The 14,968-nt window shown below is 54.2% G+C and overlaps 1 protein-coding gene and 1 long non-coding RNA gene across 2 annotated transcripts; one reads left to right on the forward strand and one right to left on the reverse strand.

The window, feature by feature from the left end:
• Positions 1-1,778: 1,778 nt before the first annotated feature.
• LOC122487616 lies at positions 1,779-2,581 on the reverse strand. Its single transcript, XR_006298422.1, has 2 exons — positions 2,380-2,581; positions 1,779-2,189 (listed from the first exon to the last, which is right to left on the reverse strand). It is a non-coding gene; the product is annotated as an uncharacterized LOC122487616 (long non-coding RNA).
• Positions 2,582-2,658: 77 nt separating this feature from the next.
• Positions 2,659-7,100, forward strand: LOC122487608. Its single transcript, XM_043588312.1, has 3 exons — positions 2,659-2,973; positions 5,116-5,571; positions 6,203-7,100. Exons 1-3 carry the CDS (start codon positions 2,932-2,934, stop codon positions 6,482-6,484), a joined length of 780 nt encoding a protein of 259 aa, XP_043444247.1. The 5' UTR covers positions 2,659-2,931; the 3' UTR covers positions 6,485-7,100.
• The last annotated feature ends 7,868 nt before the right edge of the window (positions 7,101-14,968 follow it).

Genomic DNA, 14,968 nt, shown 5'->3' on the forward strand with positions numbered 1-14,968 from the left:
TCTAGAAAATACAGAATAATCTATAGTGACAGAGAGCAGATCAAATGGTTGCCTGGACATGGGAGGGACAGATTACAAAAGTGCATCAGGAAATTTGGGGGACTGATAAAAATACTTGGTATCCTGATTGTGGTGATGGTTTCCCAGGTGCGTACAAATGTGAAAACTGGGCAAATTGCATACTTTGCATATATGTGGGTTGTTGTACTTTATAACAATAAAGTTGTTAAAATATGCAAAAGATTCAAACACTTAACAGATGAAGGTATATGAACTGACGATATGCACATGAAAAGATGCTCAACATCACGAGTCGTTATCGTAAACTAAAACCATAGTGCTGTCCTCGTACATACCCACCAGAATGGCAGAACTTTTAAAGTGATGGAGAGAAACTCCATCTTTCACACACTGCCCCTGGGAATGTAAAAGGGCGCAACCTGGCTTGGGAATCAGTGCGTCAGCTTCGTAAACACGTGCTTACCGTGTGATCAAGCTATTCACATCGTGAGTGCTTACCGAAGAGAAACGAAAACTTTGCCCCCACCGTCTCGTACACTACCATGCCCAGCAGCCTAATTGCTAATGGAAACAACCCAACGGTCCACCAACGAATCGACAAACACACTGTGGTATAGAAAGGTGCAAACAGAATGCCGCCAACGTGGGTGAATCTTAAAAACAAAATGCTGAAAACTAGGAAGCTGCACACAAAACTACGTACTGTGTGATTCCATTTATTCTAGAACACACAAAATGAATCTCTGGCATCAAAACGCAAATCAGTTGTTGCTTGGGGCTGGAAGACCGGGGAGGGGGATACTACGTGAAGAGAGGCATTTCTGTATATTAATTTTGGGGTTGCTACATGGATTTTTAGGTTGGGAATGATATGCTTTATAATGTATATAAACTAGACCTCAATAAAGCTGATTTTTTAAAATATGGCTGTATAAGGGGGTGCCTAAGCAGCTCAGTGGGTAGAGCATGTGACTCTTGATCTCAGAGTCATGAGTTCAAGCCCCGCATCGGGCACAGAGCCTACTTTTTTTTTTTTTTTAATGTTTATTTTTGAGAGAGGCAGAGACAGAGAGACAGAGACAGAGCGTGAACAGGGGAGGGGCAGAGAGACAGGGAGACACAGAATCAGAAGCAGGCTCCAGGCTCCAAGCACAGAGCCTGACGTGGGGCTCGAACTCACAACCTGCAAGATAGAGACCTGGGCTGAAGTCGGATGCTCAACCGACTGAGCCACCCAGGCACCCCGGAGCCTACTTATTAATAAATAAGTAAATAGGGGTGCCTGGGTGGCTCAGTCGGTTAAGCATCTGACTTCAGCTTAGGTCACGATCTTGCAGTTCATGGGTTTGAGCCCTGCATTGGGCTCTGTGCTGACAGCTCAGAGCCTGGAGCCTGCTTCAGATTCTGTGTCTCCCTCTCCTGTGTCTGCCCCTCCCCCGGTTACACTCTGTCTCTCTCTCTCTCTCAAAAACAAACAAACAAACAAACAAACATAAATAAATAAATAAATGTATAATGTATGGAATTGGTACCAAAAGAGACAAAGAGGGACAGAGCAATAAACAAATTAGAGAAACTGACTGGAGTTTAAAATAGTTATGAATTTCAAATGTGGTTACTCTGGCTTTTCAAATCAGGTTGGTGGAGAGATCCATTATTCATCAATGGTATTGAATCAACACATATAACTCATAAAATAAAATTAGAGCCTTATCTGTTACCACTTACAAAACATACATTCCACGTGGATTAAAGAGTTAATTCCATAAAACAAGAAAAGCAAGCTTTAATGGCCCTGGGGTAGGGGTGGGGGGTCCAGGGCCTGGCCACGAGGAGCCCTGCTGGGTCACACTGTGCTTGGAATCCAGCAATGGAGAAGCTTGAGGTCCTGGAGATACCAGGGCCTTGTGGCCCTCGCTGGGGTTCTCCAGCCTCCAGCCCTAAGGCTAAAGACTACCTCTGAAGGCCGTCCTAGCAGAGGCTCAGCTCCCCAGTCTCTAACACGGCACAACAGTGGTACTATTTCCAACTTGAAGGTCTGTAGAGAGGGCTGCATGTGGGGAAACGCCCAGTGCAGCAGCTGATTCTTGGGAGGTGTGACAACAAAGGCTGGTCTCTTCCCTCTGTGCGGGACCATCAGGCCTGGGACAGAGCTGGGAAGGGTGGCTCTGTGGGGGAAAGTGGGCATTAGGCTTTGTGTCTCACTCTGTGCTCTCAAGTGACTGGGAAAGGCCCACAGAGGAGAGGGGGCTAAAATCAAGTGGCAAGAGTAGAAACCCAAGGGGACTGAAGCACTCAGGTACGGAGCGGTCTAGACAGCCTGAGACAACAGCATGAATCCTTGGGGTGCCCCCTCACCTTCCTGGGGAGGCTGCTGAGGCGCTGAGGCACTGAATCTCTGGGCACAAGTCCTTGAGTGAGCTCACTGGATCTGTCATGGAGAGCTGTTCTGATTCCAGAAGATGCCTGCCCTCCCTTTGTATCCTGCAAGTCCCAGGGGGGAGATCTGGATTAAGCTGAATTAAGAGGCAGGTGATGATCACAGGTGTTGGGTGCTTGGGCAGGGGTCTCCATGGTAACGGTGCCATCTGGCTTTCTTGCCTGGCAGCAGGCCTTGTGACTTCATGGTGGAACCTTCTCTGACAGGCAGAGGGGGATTTGCCAGGGGGAAGAGCAGGTCAGGAGGAGGGGATCTGCCAAGGGCAGCTTTGTCTTTTCCATCAGAGTCTGAAGATTAACCTTGATCATGGCACAATGTGGGGCTACCACTGACTCCAGAACGGATGCCGAGACAGTGGCTGAGGGACAGCATAAGCCCCTCTGGAGAGTAGGTGGGGACATACCTGGCCTCCTTGAATCCAGAACCCACTGGTGAAGTGGAGCCAGGGCCCAGGCGGGCAAGACTCGGACATGGGAGAGCCTCTGGGCCAACACCTCTGGATGGCAGGAAGGGTAAGGTCTAGGGAGACCCAGCCCCTGCAGGGAGACTCTCCCCATAAACTGCTCATGAGGCTCTGCAAGCCTTCATTCTTGTGTCGACTCCCTTCACTCACACAATCAGCCATCCAACCCACCTGTATGTGTGAGTGTCCTGGGGCTGCTGAAACAAGTCACCATAAACTGGGTGGCTTAACACAACACCAGTGTATTCTGTCACAGTTCTGAAGGCAGGCTCCTTCTTGGGGGCTCAAGGAGAAGGTGCTCCTTGCCTCTCCTAGTTCCTGGTGGCTCCTGGCGATCCGTGGCATCTCTTGGCTTGGGCAGCATCCCTCCCGTCTCTGCCACCACTGTTGTATGATGCTCCCCTTGTGTCTGTGTCCAAATTTCCCTCATAAGGGACACCAGTCATTGGATATAGGGCCATCCTGATCCAGTATGACCTCATTTTACCTTGACTGCATCTACAAAGACTCTCTTTCCAAATAAGATCCCTTTCCCAGGTACCAGGAGTTAGGACCTCAACATATCTTATGGGGGACACAGTTGAGACCACAATACCATGTAGGTCATTGTGAAAAGAGCACAGGCTTCAGAGCAGGGTAGGCTTGGCCTCCAACCCTGACAGGGCCTCCACACCATCTTGTTCCCTAGGCCCAGCAAAGTTGGGAGGGGGCTCCCGTGGTCTACCTGCAGAGGGGCCGTGGTGTGTCTGGGGAGGAGGAGGAGGTCTGGTCCCTGCTTTTCAGGAGCTCACTGTCTGTGGGGCCATGGACCGTCACCAAGGGTTAGGACTCTCAAAAGGGACAGTGGTGGTCAAGCTGCACACAAGGAGTTAGGACAGGCATGACCACACATGTGGCTGGGGTGGGGAACTCAAGGCCCAGAGACCCCAGCAAGGATCAAGAAGGCCAGGGCCAGACCATAAGTCCTTCCTATGGGACTCAGAATCCACGGGGTACCCCTGCATGCCACATGTACCCATGGGCTCTGGGTCTGACCCTGATGGGCAAAGGTGGAGAATGGGTTGTTTTTTCACTGACGGGTGCTCTGGGCTTCTGTGTCCCACTCTGGGCCTGGGAAGTAATTCCTTATTTCCCTTCCCAGCCTCCCCACAAGACCTGCCTTCCCCTTCCTATTGACACGGAGTCTGGCAAGGACTTTGCTCCCGGACAAGCCCAGTTTAATATTCTCTTTCTTCCTCCTTCTCTCCCACCTTTCTTTCCTTTATTGCAATATCTGTTATCTGCCATATGCCAAGGCTGTTCTAGGCCTTGAGGATACAGAAGACAGATGGGCCTAGCCTCAGTGGAATTTATAACTGGTGAGATGAGAGATATTAATCAAGTCACCATGCAGATGAATGTTTCACAGCAGAGGTGTGGGTGCTCCGAATGAGGGGCATCAGGGTGGTGGAAGTCAGCAACAGAGTGAAGCAGCTAAACCGGGGAAGGATGGCAGCCTGGAGCCACAAGCTGAAGTTGTCAACCAGGAAAAAGGAGAAGGAAGAGATTCCAGGCAGAAGCATTAGCATGAGCGAAGGGCCTGTGGCAGGAGGCTGCTTGGCGAGTTGAGAAGGACTGAGAGGTCTGTGTGGATGGACTGGACAGTGCAGGGAATATGAGATGGCCTGAGAGTCAGCAAATTAGCCCCGTCATTTGTTGGAAAAGTATCAATATTGCATGCCCACAATGAGACGAGACCACCACACCCCAGAATAGGCAGGCTCAGACCAAGAACGTTCCAGCGTGGGAGATGTGAGGCTGGAGTGATTGGGAGTCAGTGCAGGGATTGGGGGAGGCAGGGGCTGGGAAAGCTCCTTTGAACTGAGAGGGGAAGGGCAGATCTGGGCATAGGTTCTAAAGCAGGGCCAAGCTTTGTGTGACCAAGGAAGGGCAAGGAGGCCTGTGTATACAGAGTGGAACCAGCTGTGCGTGGGGGAAGGATGCAGGTGCTGGCAGGGCCAGGCCCTCCAAGGCTCTTGGGTAACCTGACTGTGGCTGGCAGCTGCCGCTGGGTTCTCCTGGAGGGGAGCACACTCAGGTTTATGCTTTGGAAAGACCCTTCTGGCCTCCAGTGTCAGCAGGAATGGGAGAGCGGGCTAGGGGGCGGGGACTTTGGGCTGCGGTAACAGGTGGAACACCATTCTCTTTCCAGTCATCCCAGAAGAGCTGTGAGCCTGAGCCCAGCGTCTCGGCTTCCCAGAGCCTCCTGGAGGCAGCTGGCCCAGAGCCCGTGTCCCAGCACCCACAGGCCAGCTGTTCAAGGGGCAGTGAGCCCCTCAGCAGCCTTGACCTCTCCCATGGGTCTCCGGTGGCCTTAGAGTACCTGCCCTTCTTTCGCACCTATGGGACTCTCCTGGCTGTGGGGGAGCTGGTCCCACAGCCTGAGGCTTGCAGGGACCAAGAAGGAGACCAGACTGTCAGAGATCCAGCATTCCATGAGGACTCAGAACCGCCCAGCGGCTTCTTCCCTTTCTACCGCTCCAAGGAGGAGTGTTTTCCCAGGCTGGCCCTTCCTGGCAGGTCGTGCTGGGGCTCCCGAGACCCATGCACCAGGAAGGAGGGGCTGGCCGGCTGCGTCTGCAGGATGACCGTCAGCTGCGCGTGCTCTGTGAGTGGGCGTGGCCCCGGGGAATGTGTTTAAGCCCCTTGAGCTTCAAAGTCCTTACAAAGGGAGGCAATAGTGGAGCTACTGGGGGAGCCATTGTGAGAATTACGTACAGTAACGTGGTCATTACACCAGGCTTAGCCGGTGTTCCCCGACAGAAGCACCTGTGTAGTCCTTATGACTCGCTCGGCACCCCAGCCAATGCTCCAAGTACATCATCTCACCTGTCCTATTAATAATCCGATGAGAGACGGCTGATTGCTGCTCCCACATGACAGAAGGGAGAAAAATGAGTCTCAGGGCAGTTAAGCGACTTGGTAGCAAGAGCAAACCTGGGCTCCGACCCCAAGCCGGTGCCCTGTCACGTCACTACCAGTCACAGAGCTGGGGGCCGTGCCGTGACCACAGAGACGGAGCAGGCGGGATGAGTGGATTGTGATCCCAGATGCACTCCTTCCGGCCGGGAGGCCCCGGGGGGCTGAATGATATTGCTCACTGTTCTCCAGTCTGCAGAGTAGTCATGCACCCTGCCTCCTTCCCTACCGCTCCTGGGGTGTTGCAGGCACAAGGCCAGCGCTGGATTTCTAGCCAAACTTGGGAGCCTGGCTGACCGTCTTGTCTCCTTCCCACACAGGCTGCCTCGGCAAGCCCAGACCACCTCCCTGGGTCCTCTCGTTCGCCACCCTGCTGCCCCATCCTGCTGGTCCCAGAGGGGCACTGCCATGACAGCGGGCTGACTGCCCCTTCCTCCAGTGATGCTGCCTTCAGGGACGATGCCCTTGGTGCCTCGGGATTCGTGCCTTACTACAGAACCCTCGAGGAGGAGCTGCACGCCAGCCCTGGGCCTCTAGTCTCTCCGCTGGGGAGCCAGGAGCCCACAGGGATGCTGCCCAGGCCTGGTGCAGCGACTTTGTGAAGGAGTGTGAGTTATTAGCAGCTGGAGCCGCTGAAGATTGGGCCCCAGCACCTGCTCATCCGCAAGAGGTGAACGTGGCTGGGGGTGAGGGTTCCAGAACTGGCCTGGGACCACAACTCTGCCTTACCTCCCCCTCTGCCTGGGTGCCTAGGAACCACGGAGCTGGCAGGAGGAGCCCAAACACTGGCAGGCCCGTCCATCCCCTCTCAGTCTACTTGGGTGGGCCAACAAGAAGATCCTGTGCCCTGCCAGGGTGCACCTTCACACCAGTGTCCGACTGAGCATGCCTGAGGCAGGAGCAGTCCTTCTCCTCGAGGACTGGAGGGGAGATGCTCAGCCTGTGCCCCCCCAGCCACAGCCTCAGGAAGTGACCCCACAGCCCTGGGTGCTCCCTTGGCCCTCCTAGCTGGAAAAACTGCCCGAGGCCAAGGGGACAGCAGCAGCCCCCAAAGGCGCTCCACCAAGGAGATGTCTGCCCGGCCTAGCACTCAGACTGTCCCACGGTCCTCCTCTGCGGTAGCCTGTTCCAAGCTCAGAGGAAGGGAGCAGGACCAGGGTCCTCTGAACAACTGAGGGATGCAGACCAGAGACTAAATAAATCACTTCACTACAAGGATTGGAGCTGGTGTGCTAACGTGGTGCTTTGGAGTAATGCGTGCAGCTTACATTAAGTGAGCATCTGCTATGTGCTAGGCACCTTACAGAGACCGTCTCTGTATCCTCATGGGGGTAGACCCTTGCATCAGCTCCATTCTCCAGATGAAGAAACAGGCTCAGAGAGGTAAGTTGCCTGCCTGGGCTCACACAGCTCACAGACAGCAGAGCTGGGGTTCATAGCCAGGGCTGTGTGGGCTCAGGGCCTGAGTACTTAAAACCCTTCCCCACACACCCCTCCTCAGTGGGTCTTGATGCAGCAAGGAAAGAGCCAGCTGCCAGCCATCGAGCACCGTGGAGGCCACCCCACATCGCCTTTCCTCCTTCCCCCTTTCCTTCCCTGGCTCCCCATGCTTTGCAGCCGCAGGTAGGGGAGAGCAGCATATGACACATCTGCTGAGGCCCTGCCCTCCCTGGCCTCTCTGGATACCATTTCCTGGTGCCCCAGCCTGACCCCAGACTCCAGGCTCACCCCACACCATGGCAGATGGCTCTGAGGCTGCAGCACGTGGTTATGACGACAGCATGCGCTCACCCACCCCACCCGCTCCTGGGACTGTGCACCGTGGTACCCACGTTCACAGCCACTCTGTCCCGGTGCACTGGTTCCATGGCCCCCCTCCTCCCTCCCCTCCCCGGTGACCTGATGGCTGCCCCTCACCTGCTCCCTAGTCCTCCTGAGGACGGTGAAGTTGAAAGGCCATGGGAGAGGAATCATTGGTCATGTTTCAGTTATGTCCAAGAATTTCTTTTTTAAAATGCACTTTTAAGTATTTCTTGAGGCATTCCTATGACTTCCCTTTGGGCTGGGTTGGCAATATGGTGAAGAAATATATGTGCCCTTGCTGCAGGACTCCTTGGCTTTGTTCTTGGAGGGGGTGACTGGTCTTTCCCCTCTTAGATTCCCCATGGCTGGGTCCAACCAGCTGGCATCCCTGGGCTGTCACCGCCCTCAGGGATAGAGATTGGGTGGGGAAGCGTCTGGCTGCGTGTTAGAAACTGGGGCCACTCTCTCCCCGAACAGCCCAAGCTGGGTCGGCCACATGGCTCCCTCTTCCCATACAAGTGGCCTCCCAAGCATCAGCAGGGCCCAGAGCCCTGCAGGTTCTAATCGCAACCGTCCTGAGGGGAGATGCACAAACCTGACTGGCTAGCAGGCTGAAGAGAACCTCCAGTGTTTAAGACTGAGAGTTTTCTTGAGGGAGCTATTTGCAGGAAGGATCTGGGGCAGGAGAGATCCTGAGTGAGGGAATGAGCTTATCTGGAAGATCAGTCTGCTTCTGGTCGGTCCAGCTGGTGTCAGCTGCGAGTTGTTCTGTGCTGACACAGACCAGGCATGAGTACACGTCAGGATGCAGAGGCCTAACAACGGTAAGAGCTAACTTTCATTGTTGGCCCTGTGCTGGCCATGGGGCTGAGCACTTCACGTGCATTGATTTTCAGTTAAGAATGATTTCATGTAGGGAGGCCTGGGTGGCTCGGTCAGTTAAGCATCTCTTGATGGCGACTCAGGTCATGATCTCACGGTTCCTGAGTTCGAGGCTCCCAATGGGCTCTACACTGACAGTTCGGAGTAGGCTTGGGATTCTCTCTCTCTCTGCCCCTCCTCCACTTGCACTCTCTCTCTCTCTCAAAATAAATACACTTAAAAAAAAAAAAAGAATGATTTCATTTAGGTACAAGTAGCACCCCCATTTCACAAATGAGAATGTCTAGGCACAGGTTGCTTAAACGGCTGACTGAAGACTACAGAGCCAGAAAGCAGTAGAGGCAGGCTTTGAACGTATCTAATGTAGACCCCATGGTCTTGACCATTATGCTTAGATATAATACACGTTAATAAATGGTGGGCTTACATTAGCTTATAGTAGACCTCTAGTTCTGTATAATAATAAGTCATCTCAAAATGTAGTGGTTTAAAATAACAACATACGTGCATTTTCTGACTGTTGTGAGGGTCAGGAATCGGGGAGCAGCTTGACTGGGCCGTTGTGGCCTGCGATTTCTCGTGAAGTTGTGGTCAGGGTCTTGGGCAGGGCTTGGTCATCTGAGGGCTTGATGGGCTGAAGGCTCTGCCTGCTCACTGCCTCAGCTGCCAGGTTGGTGCTGGTTGTTTGGGGAGAGCCTCACAGCATGGTGACTGGCTTCCCCAGTGACCCTAGAGACTGAGACAAAAGCTGTCATGACAGTTACAACTTAGCCTCAAGAGTCACTCTTCTCACCGTTGTCATACTCTGTTGGTCACGCAGATTAGCTGCAATTCAGTGTGGAAAGAGACCTCACGATGGTAAGTCTGGGGGGCCCTGTTGGAGACTGGCTGCCATAATGGTCTAAAACAAGATAGCCAAATTCTGGTGATTCACGGGGAGAGAGAGCTCATTCACCGCGGCTGGTGCACAGGAGGAGAAGGGGCGGCTTGGCAGGCAGGAGCCCTGCGGTGGAGAGGTAGCCGGCTGACGTCACAGGACGCCGGCTACAGCAGAACCACGCAGGCTTGGGGGCAGTGGGTGACTTCCCTTCTGCCCCCGCCCCAAGTGGGCTTGTACCTCGTTTAAGTACGGTTCTCCTGAGCCTTCTCCCTGGCCAGAGCTTTTGTCACTTTCCAAATCTCTATTTTGGAGAAAATCTAATCCATATGGTTTGGGGGGATTTTGCTCTTTTAAATTTTTCCTTTGTACTTTGTACAAAGTTGAGAGTTCTTTGGAGTCCTTTAAAATCTCTCCTCCCTCAACAACAGGAAGTGTGCTCTTTGCCATGTACACAGGGACCCTGGAGCACAGAACAGTGGGATTTGGGTGGGTTCAGAGCTGGGGGGTTTGTCATACCCTGTGTCTTTCCTGAAGGTGACTCACAGCAAGTGGGAAGACCTGTACTGTCCCTGGAGGTGGAAAGTAGCTCTAATTCCTGCCTGCCCCTCCCCCCAGTCCCCGGTCCTGGCCCCCGTTCTCACACAGAGGGTGTTCAGGTCACACGTGCTGGGGTAACAGTGAACTGCCCAGGCAGCTGCGGGGAAGGAGACCACAGCTCGAGCTGGTTTGCAAGGAGCTAAAGCCTGCCTCGGCGTGGGCCCGGGGAGTTTGTCTCAGTGAGATGCAGGCAGATGGCTGCAGGACGGGTCCTATGTCCACTTGCGGGGCAGCATGAAGACTGAGGACTGCCCACAGTCACTTTGCTGGCCAAGGTCCTCTGCCATCAGGCTCCGAGCCTCAGCCTCCCCTCCCACAGCAAGGAGCATCTTCCAGGCATCCTGCTTTCCCCACTTGACATTGTCCAGCCTCTTCCTTCTGGCCACCTGTCCTTCTCTACTACCTTCATGGGTCAAAACCCAGCTCATCTCTTTAGGACCGGCCCAAATGTCACCTCCTTCCCGAGGCTTCTGAGTCTGCCCTCAAGACTTTCCCCTGTCCCTACTGGCCTGTTTTCTTTTCAGGTGAGGCAGGGTATGGGGTTTTCTGGCCGCCCCTCAGGGTCCTGCAGCTGATGCTTGAAGAACACATTATGGGGGAGACCTGCCCATGGCAGAGCAGGTAGACATCTTCAACACAAACTTGTCTCTGCTATCAGCGTCTCGCGCCCTCTGCACCCCCAGCAGGCTGGCCCACGGTAGGTGCTCCACAGGGGCTTTGGGATGTGATCTCAACTGCTGTACTGGATCCTCCCCCCCCCTCCCATGTCCCTTTCCTCCTACAGAAACTCCTCCAGTCTAGATCTACTGGTCCCTTGACCTGCCTGGCCTCCACTTCTCCTCAGCACCAGCCCACGTGCGTCCATCAGTTGAGAAGAAAAGGTCAAGGAGAGCCAAGCTTTCCTTCCTCTCAGATGAGCACAGAGCCAGCAAGGCCCATGGGAGTCTGTCAGGAAGGAATGGATGGAGGGTACCCCAGGGTACTCCCCTTGATGACCATGGCATCTGCTCCAGAAGCCCTGAGAATATGAGTGTCATTGGCAAATGTTAATACCAGCTTATTGATGGTGGGGAAAGTGAAGCACAGAGGTTAGGACATTTATACAGAGGGGCCAGGGCAGGGATGAGAGCAAGGGCTTTGGGGAAAGTCACCTCCACTTTCTGAGTCTTGGCCAAGAGGCAGCACCTTGGTTAAGAGCTGGTCCTGGAGTCCTACAGCAAGTGCATAATCCTCCATTCACTGCCTGTGTGGCTTTGGGGAAATTGCTTAACCTCTCTGAGCCGTACTCTTCTCACCTATAAAATGGGGAATTTCTTCCCAGAATACAGTGAGATGGTATAGGTGGAGCATATAGTACTGGGCCAGCTTAGAGCCCTGGTTTAAAAAAAAAAAAAAGACCGTGGTATATTTGAGGTCTTGATGAATCAAGGCAGGTGAAGAGATTGGGGCTGTCACCTGTCTTTCCTGAGGCATTCTCCCTCCAAGTACAGTCAACTCCAAAAATCCTCTGCTGGGTCCTCACCAGTCCCCTCTGACACCCTCAGACTCCTCTGAGTCTCCCAGGTCTGCACCTTTTTCAGTGCCCAAGTGCATACTCCGCCAGCCCAGGGCAGAGGAAACCTGACCAGAAAACTCTCCCCACTGGGGCAGCCAAGCGGTTTTTCCCCTCCCTCCTGGGAGTCCCAAGTGCTGTACAGCAGCGCCCTCTGCTGGCACATCTTGACAAGACACGCATAGCTGGTGGTGCTGTGGCCCAGAAATTTCAGACCTTTTGGACACCACCTAAGAGGGAACTCATCTGCACTCTCTCTCCAAAAGACAGAGGGGGAAATTGAGGCCTGGACTTGCCCAAGGGCAGCGGCAGCCCCAGAAGCAGAGCCCAGGCCGCCCAGCCTCCCAGTGGCTGCTTGGCCCCACTTCACAGCCCTACACCTCTTTTCTTGACTGGGAGTCACATTGAATAGACGCTGGGCCAAATACAGTCTGAACATGCTCTGAATAGACTTTCTCAAAGAACTGTCAATGAGAAGCTCAAATAGCAGCTAGAAAATCACCGTATGCTCCTTCCCTTCCCGTCAGAATCAGGAAGGGACCCGAGAGCTCCCATTATCTGAGGCCAATGCAGGACTGCTGCAGCAGGTGCAGCTGGAGGGTAGACGGGACGGGGCAGAGGGCCTCTGTCACCATGATCCAGGCAGAGATGTCAGAAAGGGCTGCACGTCAGAGCCATGGAGGAGATGGCTGTTGGGATGGGGCCCAGGGAGAGAAAGGAATCGCAGACGGCATCCAGGATCCGGCCTGGGTGACTGGCTGGGTGGGGAAACGGAGTAAGGCATGCTTGGGGAGTTAAAGAGGTCATCAGGGACGTGTCACATGGGAAATGCTGTGGGGTCACCCAAGTGGAGGTGTTGAGTAAAGATAGGGAGGCTCAGAAGTGAGGTCTGAGTGGGAGATGAGTGTGGGTTTCCTGGCCTCCCCCCTCTCCCCTCCCCCCCTCATGGAAGCACCGGGGAGGAAGCACCAAGGAGTGAGAGCAGGGCAGCAGAGAAGGGGAGAACAGCTGAGGGGTGGGGGGATGGGCTTCCAGGAGGCGAGAGAGCAGGAGACAGGGGCACGGCCACAGGTCATCAGACTGACTGGAGCAGCCGGCTCAGGACTGTGCTTCTCCGCTGGGCTCGGCTCAGCAGGTGGGGAGCGAGGGCTTGGCTGAGGGAGAGTTGAGGAGCTGGAGCCGTGGGGCTGGATGGACTTAAGGGCAGCTGGGAGACTCGAGGCCTGGGGGCCTTCCCTGAGCCCTGCCTGCCACACAGGTCCCTCCCCCGTGCTCCCACAGCCACCTCCGTGTGGCAGCTCAGACAAAGTGTCTCCTCTCTGACAGCTCCCAAGAACAGAGGCTGGCACACAGTGGGTCCTCAGGCAAGTCCTTACCTGAAAGGGCAGATGAGAGGTGGGAAGTGGTGGCTGTCAATCGTTAGCAGCCCATCCCGTGTGCACCCCCCCCCACCCCCGCACTGCAGCGGGAAATACTCCTGGGGGCTACCTTCCAGGAAGGAGTTGAGGGAGCAAGGAAGTGAGGGGTGTTTTTCTTGCCCTGGCAACCCCGGAAGCTGATCTGTCTGTGCCTTAGTTTCTGTACCTGCTCTCTCCCGAGGGCAGAAGACACGTGTGCGTGGCGACATGGCAAATGCTCCAAAGCAGGGAAGCCAGGTGTAAGTGGCAGGCCGGATCCCACAGCCTGGTGGTCTGGGATTCTCCAGGCCTGGCCCTTGACTGCCGCTGGACCTGGGTCCTCCCCCTGCCTGGCGGTCGGTGTGCCTCATGGCCAGACCTGTGACATACATTTGGGAATGGAACATGGACTGTGGTTCCTTCTGGAAAGGAGTCTACTCCTTCCCTCCTGCCGCATTCATGAACGGTGCAAAGCAGCGGATTTCGGGACTCAGGCGGCTGTCCCAGAGCTGCCGGAGCCACTGCCTGCCAGTTCGTGCTGACACGGGACTGAGGAATGACAGTCCGCTCTAGCACCCCGTAGGTGGTCCTCCAAGAGAGTGGGTCTTTCGACCTGTTGACTTGCTCAATAGTGATGGTAAAAAAAGGGCCATTCTTTGGAGACCTTTCATTTATTCTACTGTCCCGGCACACATCCCAGGCCCGGTAGGTAGGCCAGTGCTGATGGTGAGCCCCGACTCCTCAGCAGCCTCTTGGCCCTTAGGATCAAGCCTCAGTGGTCAGACTTTGTCTTGCTTGGGAAGAAGGAGGCCTGGGTGACATGATGTGGATGTGCTGGTGGGAGAAGAGCAGGCCCAGCAGAGCCCCCTTCTTCTAGACCATCCCCTCACCATTTTGGGTGCCAAGGTTGGGTTCCTGCCGGGCATTAGCATCGAATCATCTTCCTTCTTGGAAGGGGATCAGGAACTCCCAGTGCACCAAAAGAGGCCTCTCCACACAGCCAGGCCAAGCTGGGTCCCTGCTGGGTTCAGGGCCTCGCTGCAGAGAGGATACCTGAGGAAGAGAGGACTACCCCTCTGCCTTCCTGGGAGCCCAGGGTGGAAAGTGTAGGCTGAACCCGGGGCTGGAGGGAGCTGGGCCCCTGGAGAGCTGGAAATTAGACATGACCCTGAATCCCCAGGTCTTGCTTGGGCCCAGGATGCTGAGTGGGACCAGGCTGCGTGACAATAAGCATCACCCCCTGGGGCTGGGAGGGGGAAGAGAAAGCCCCCTGGGGCTGGGAGGGGGAAGAGAAAGCCCGCAGCTGATTGGAATCTGTACTGTCAAGATTGTGTCAGGTGAACAGAGGGGTCTACCAGAGAAACAATCAGCAGGAGACATATATATTAGGTAAGCGTGGGGTCTAGCTGGGAAAATCTGAAATCTGGAGCACAGGCCGGAAGGCTGGGAATGCTTAGGAGCCGACATTGCATTCTACAGGTGAAATTTCCTTTTCCTCACGGATGCCTCCATTTTGTTCTTTAAAAACAAAACGAAACAAAACAAAAAGCAAACAAAAACATTGGGGGCACCTGGGTGGCTCAGTTGGTTAAAAGTCTGACTCTGGCTCTGGTCAGGATCTCATGGTTCGTCAGTTCGAGCCCTGCATCAGGCTTTCTATCCCCTCTCTATCCCTCCCCCACCAGGATTCTCTCTCTCTCAAAAATAAATAAACATTTTTTTAAAAAGATTGTATTTGTAAGTAATCTCTACACCCAACTCACAACCCTGAGATCAAGAGTTGTATGCTGTTCCAACTGAGCCAGCCAGGCACCCCTCCATTTGGCTTGTAAGGCTTTTCAACAGTTTGGGTGGATGCCACCCAGATGATCAAGGATAAACTCCCTGACTTAAAATCAGCTGGTTTTAGGTATTAACCATACCTACAAAAACACCTTCGCGGTCCATTAATGTTTGACTGAATCACAGGGTGCTG

This window comes from Prionailurus bengalensis, chromosome A1, assembly GCF_016509475.1.
Source record: "Prionailurus bengalensis isolate Pbe53 chromosome A1, Fcat_Pben_1.1_paternal_pri, whole genome shotgun sequence".
NCBI classification, from domain to species: Eukaryota; Metazoa; Chordata; class Mammalia; order Carnivora; family Felidae; genus Prionailurus; species Prionailurus bengalensis.

Bases quoted from the DNA above. Each gene is read 5' to 3' on its own strand.
- LOC122487608 (XM_043588312.1), top strand. From the start codon at position 2,932: ATGGGAGAGCCTCTGGGCCAACACCTCTGGATGGCAGGAAGG. The intron at 2,974-5,115 runs GTAAGGTCTAGG...TTCTCTTTCCAG, and splicing joins ACCTCTGGATGGCAGGAAGG to TCATCCCAGAAGAGCTGTGA. The intron at 5,572-6,202 runs GTGAGTGGGCGT...CTTCCCACACAG, and splicing joins CCGTCAGCTGCGCGTGCTCT to GCTGCCTCGGCAAGCCCAGA.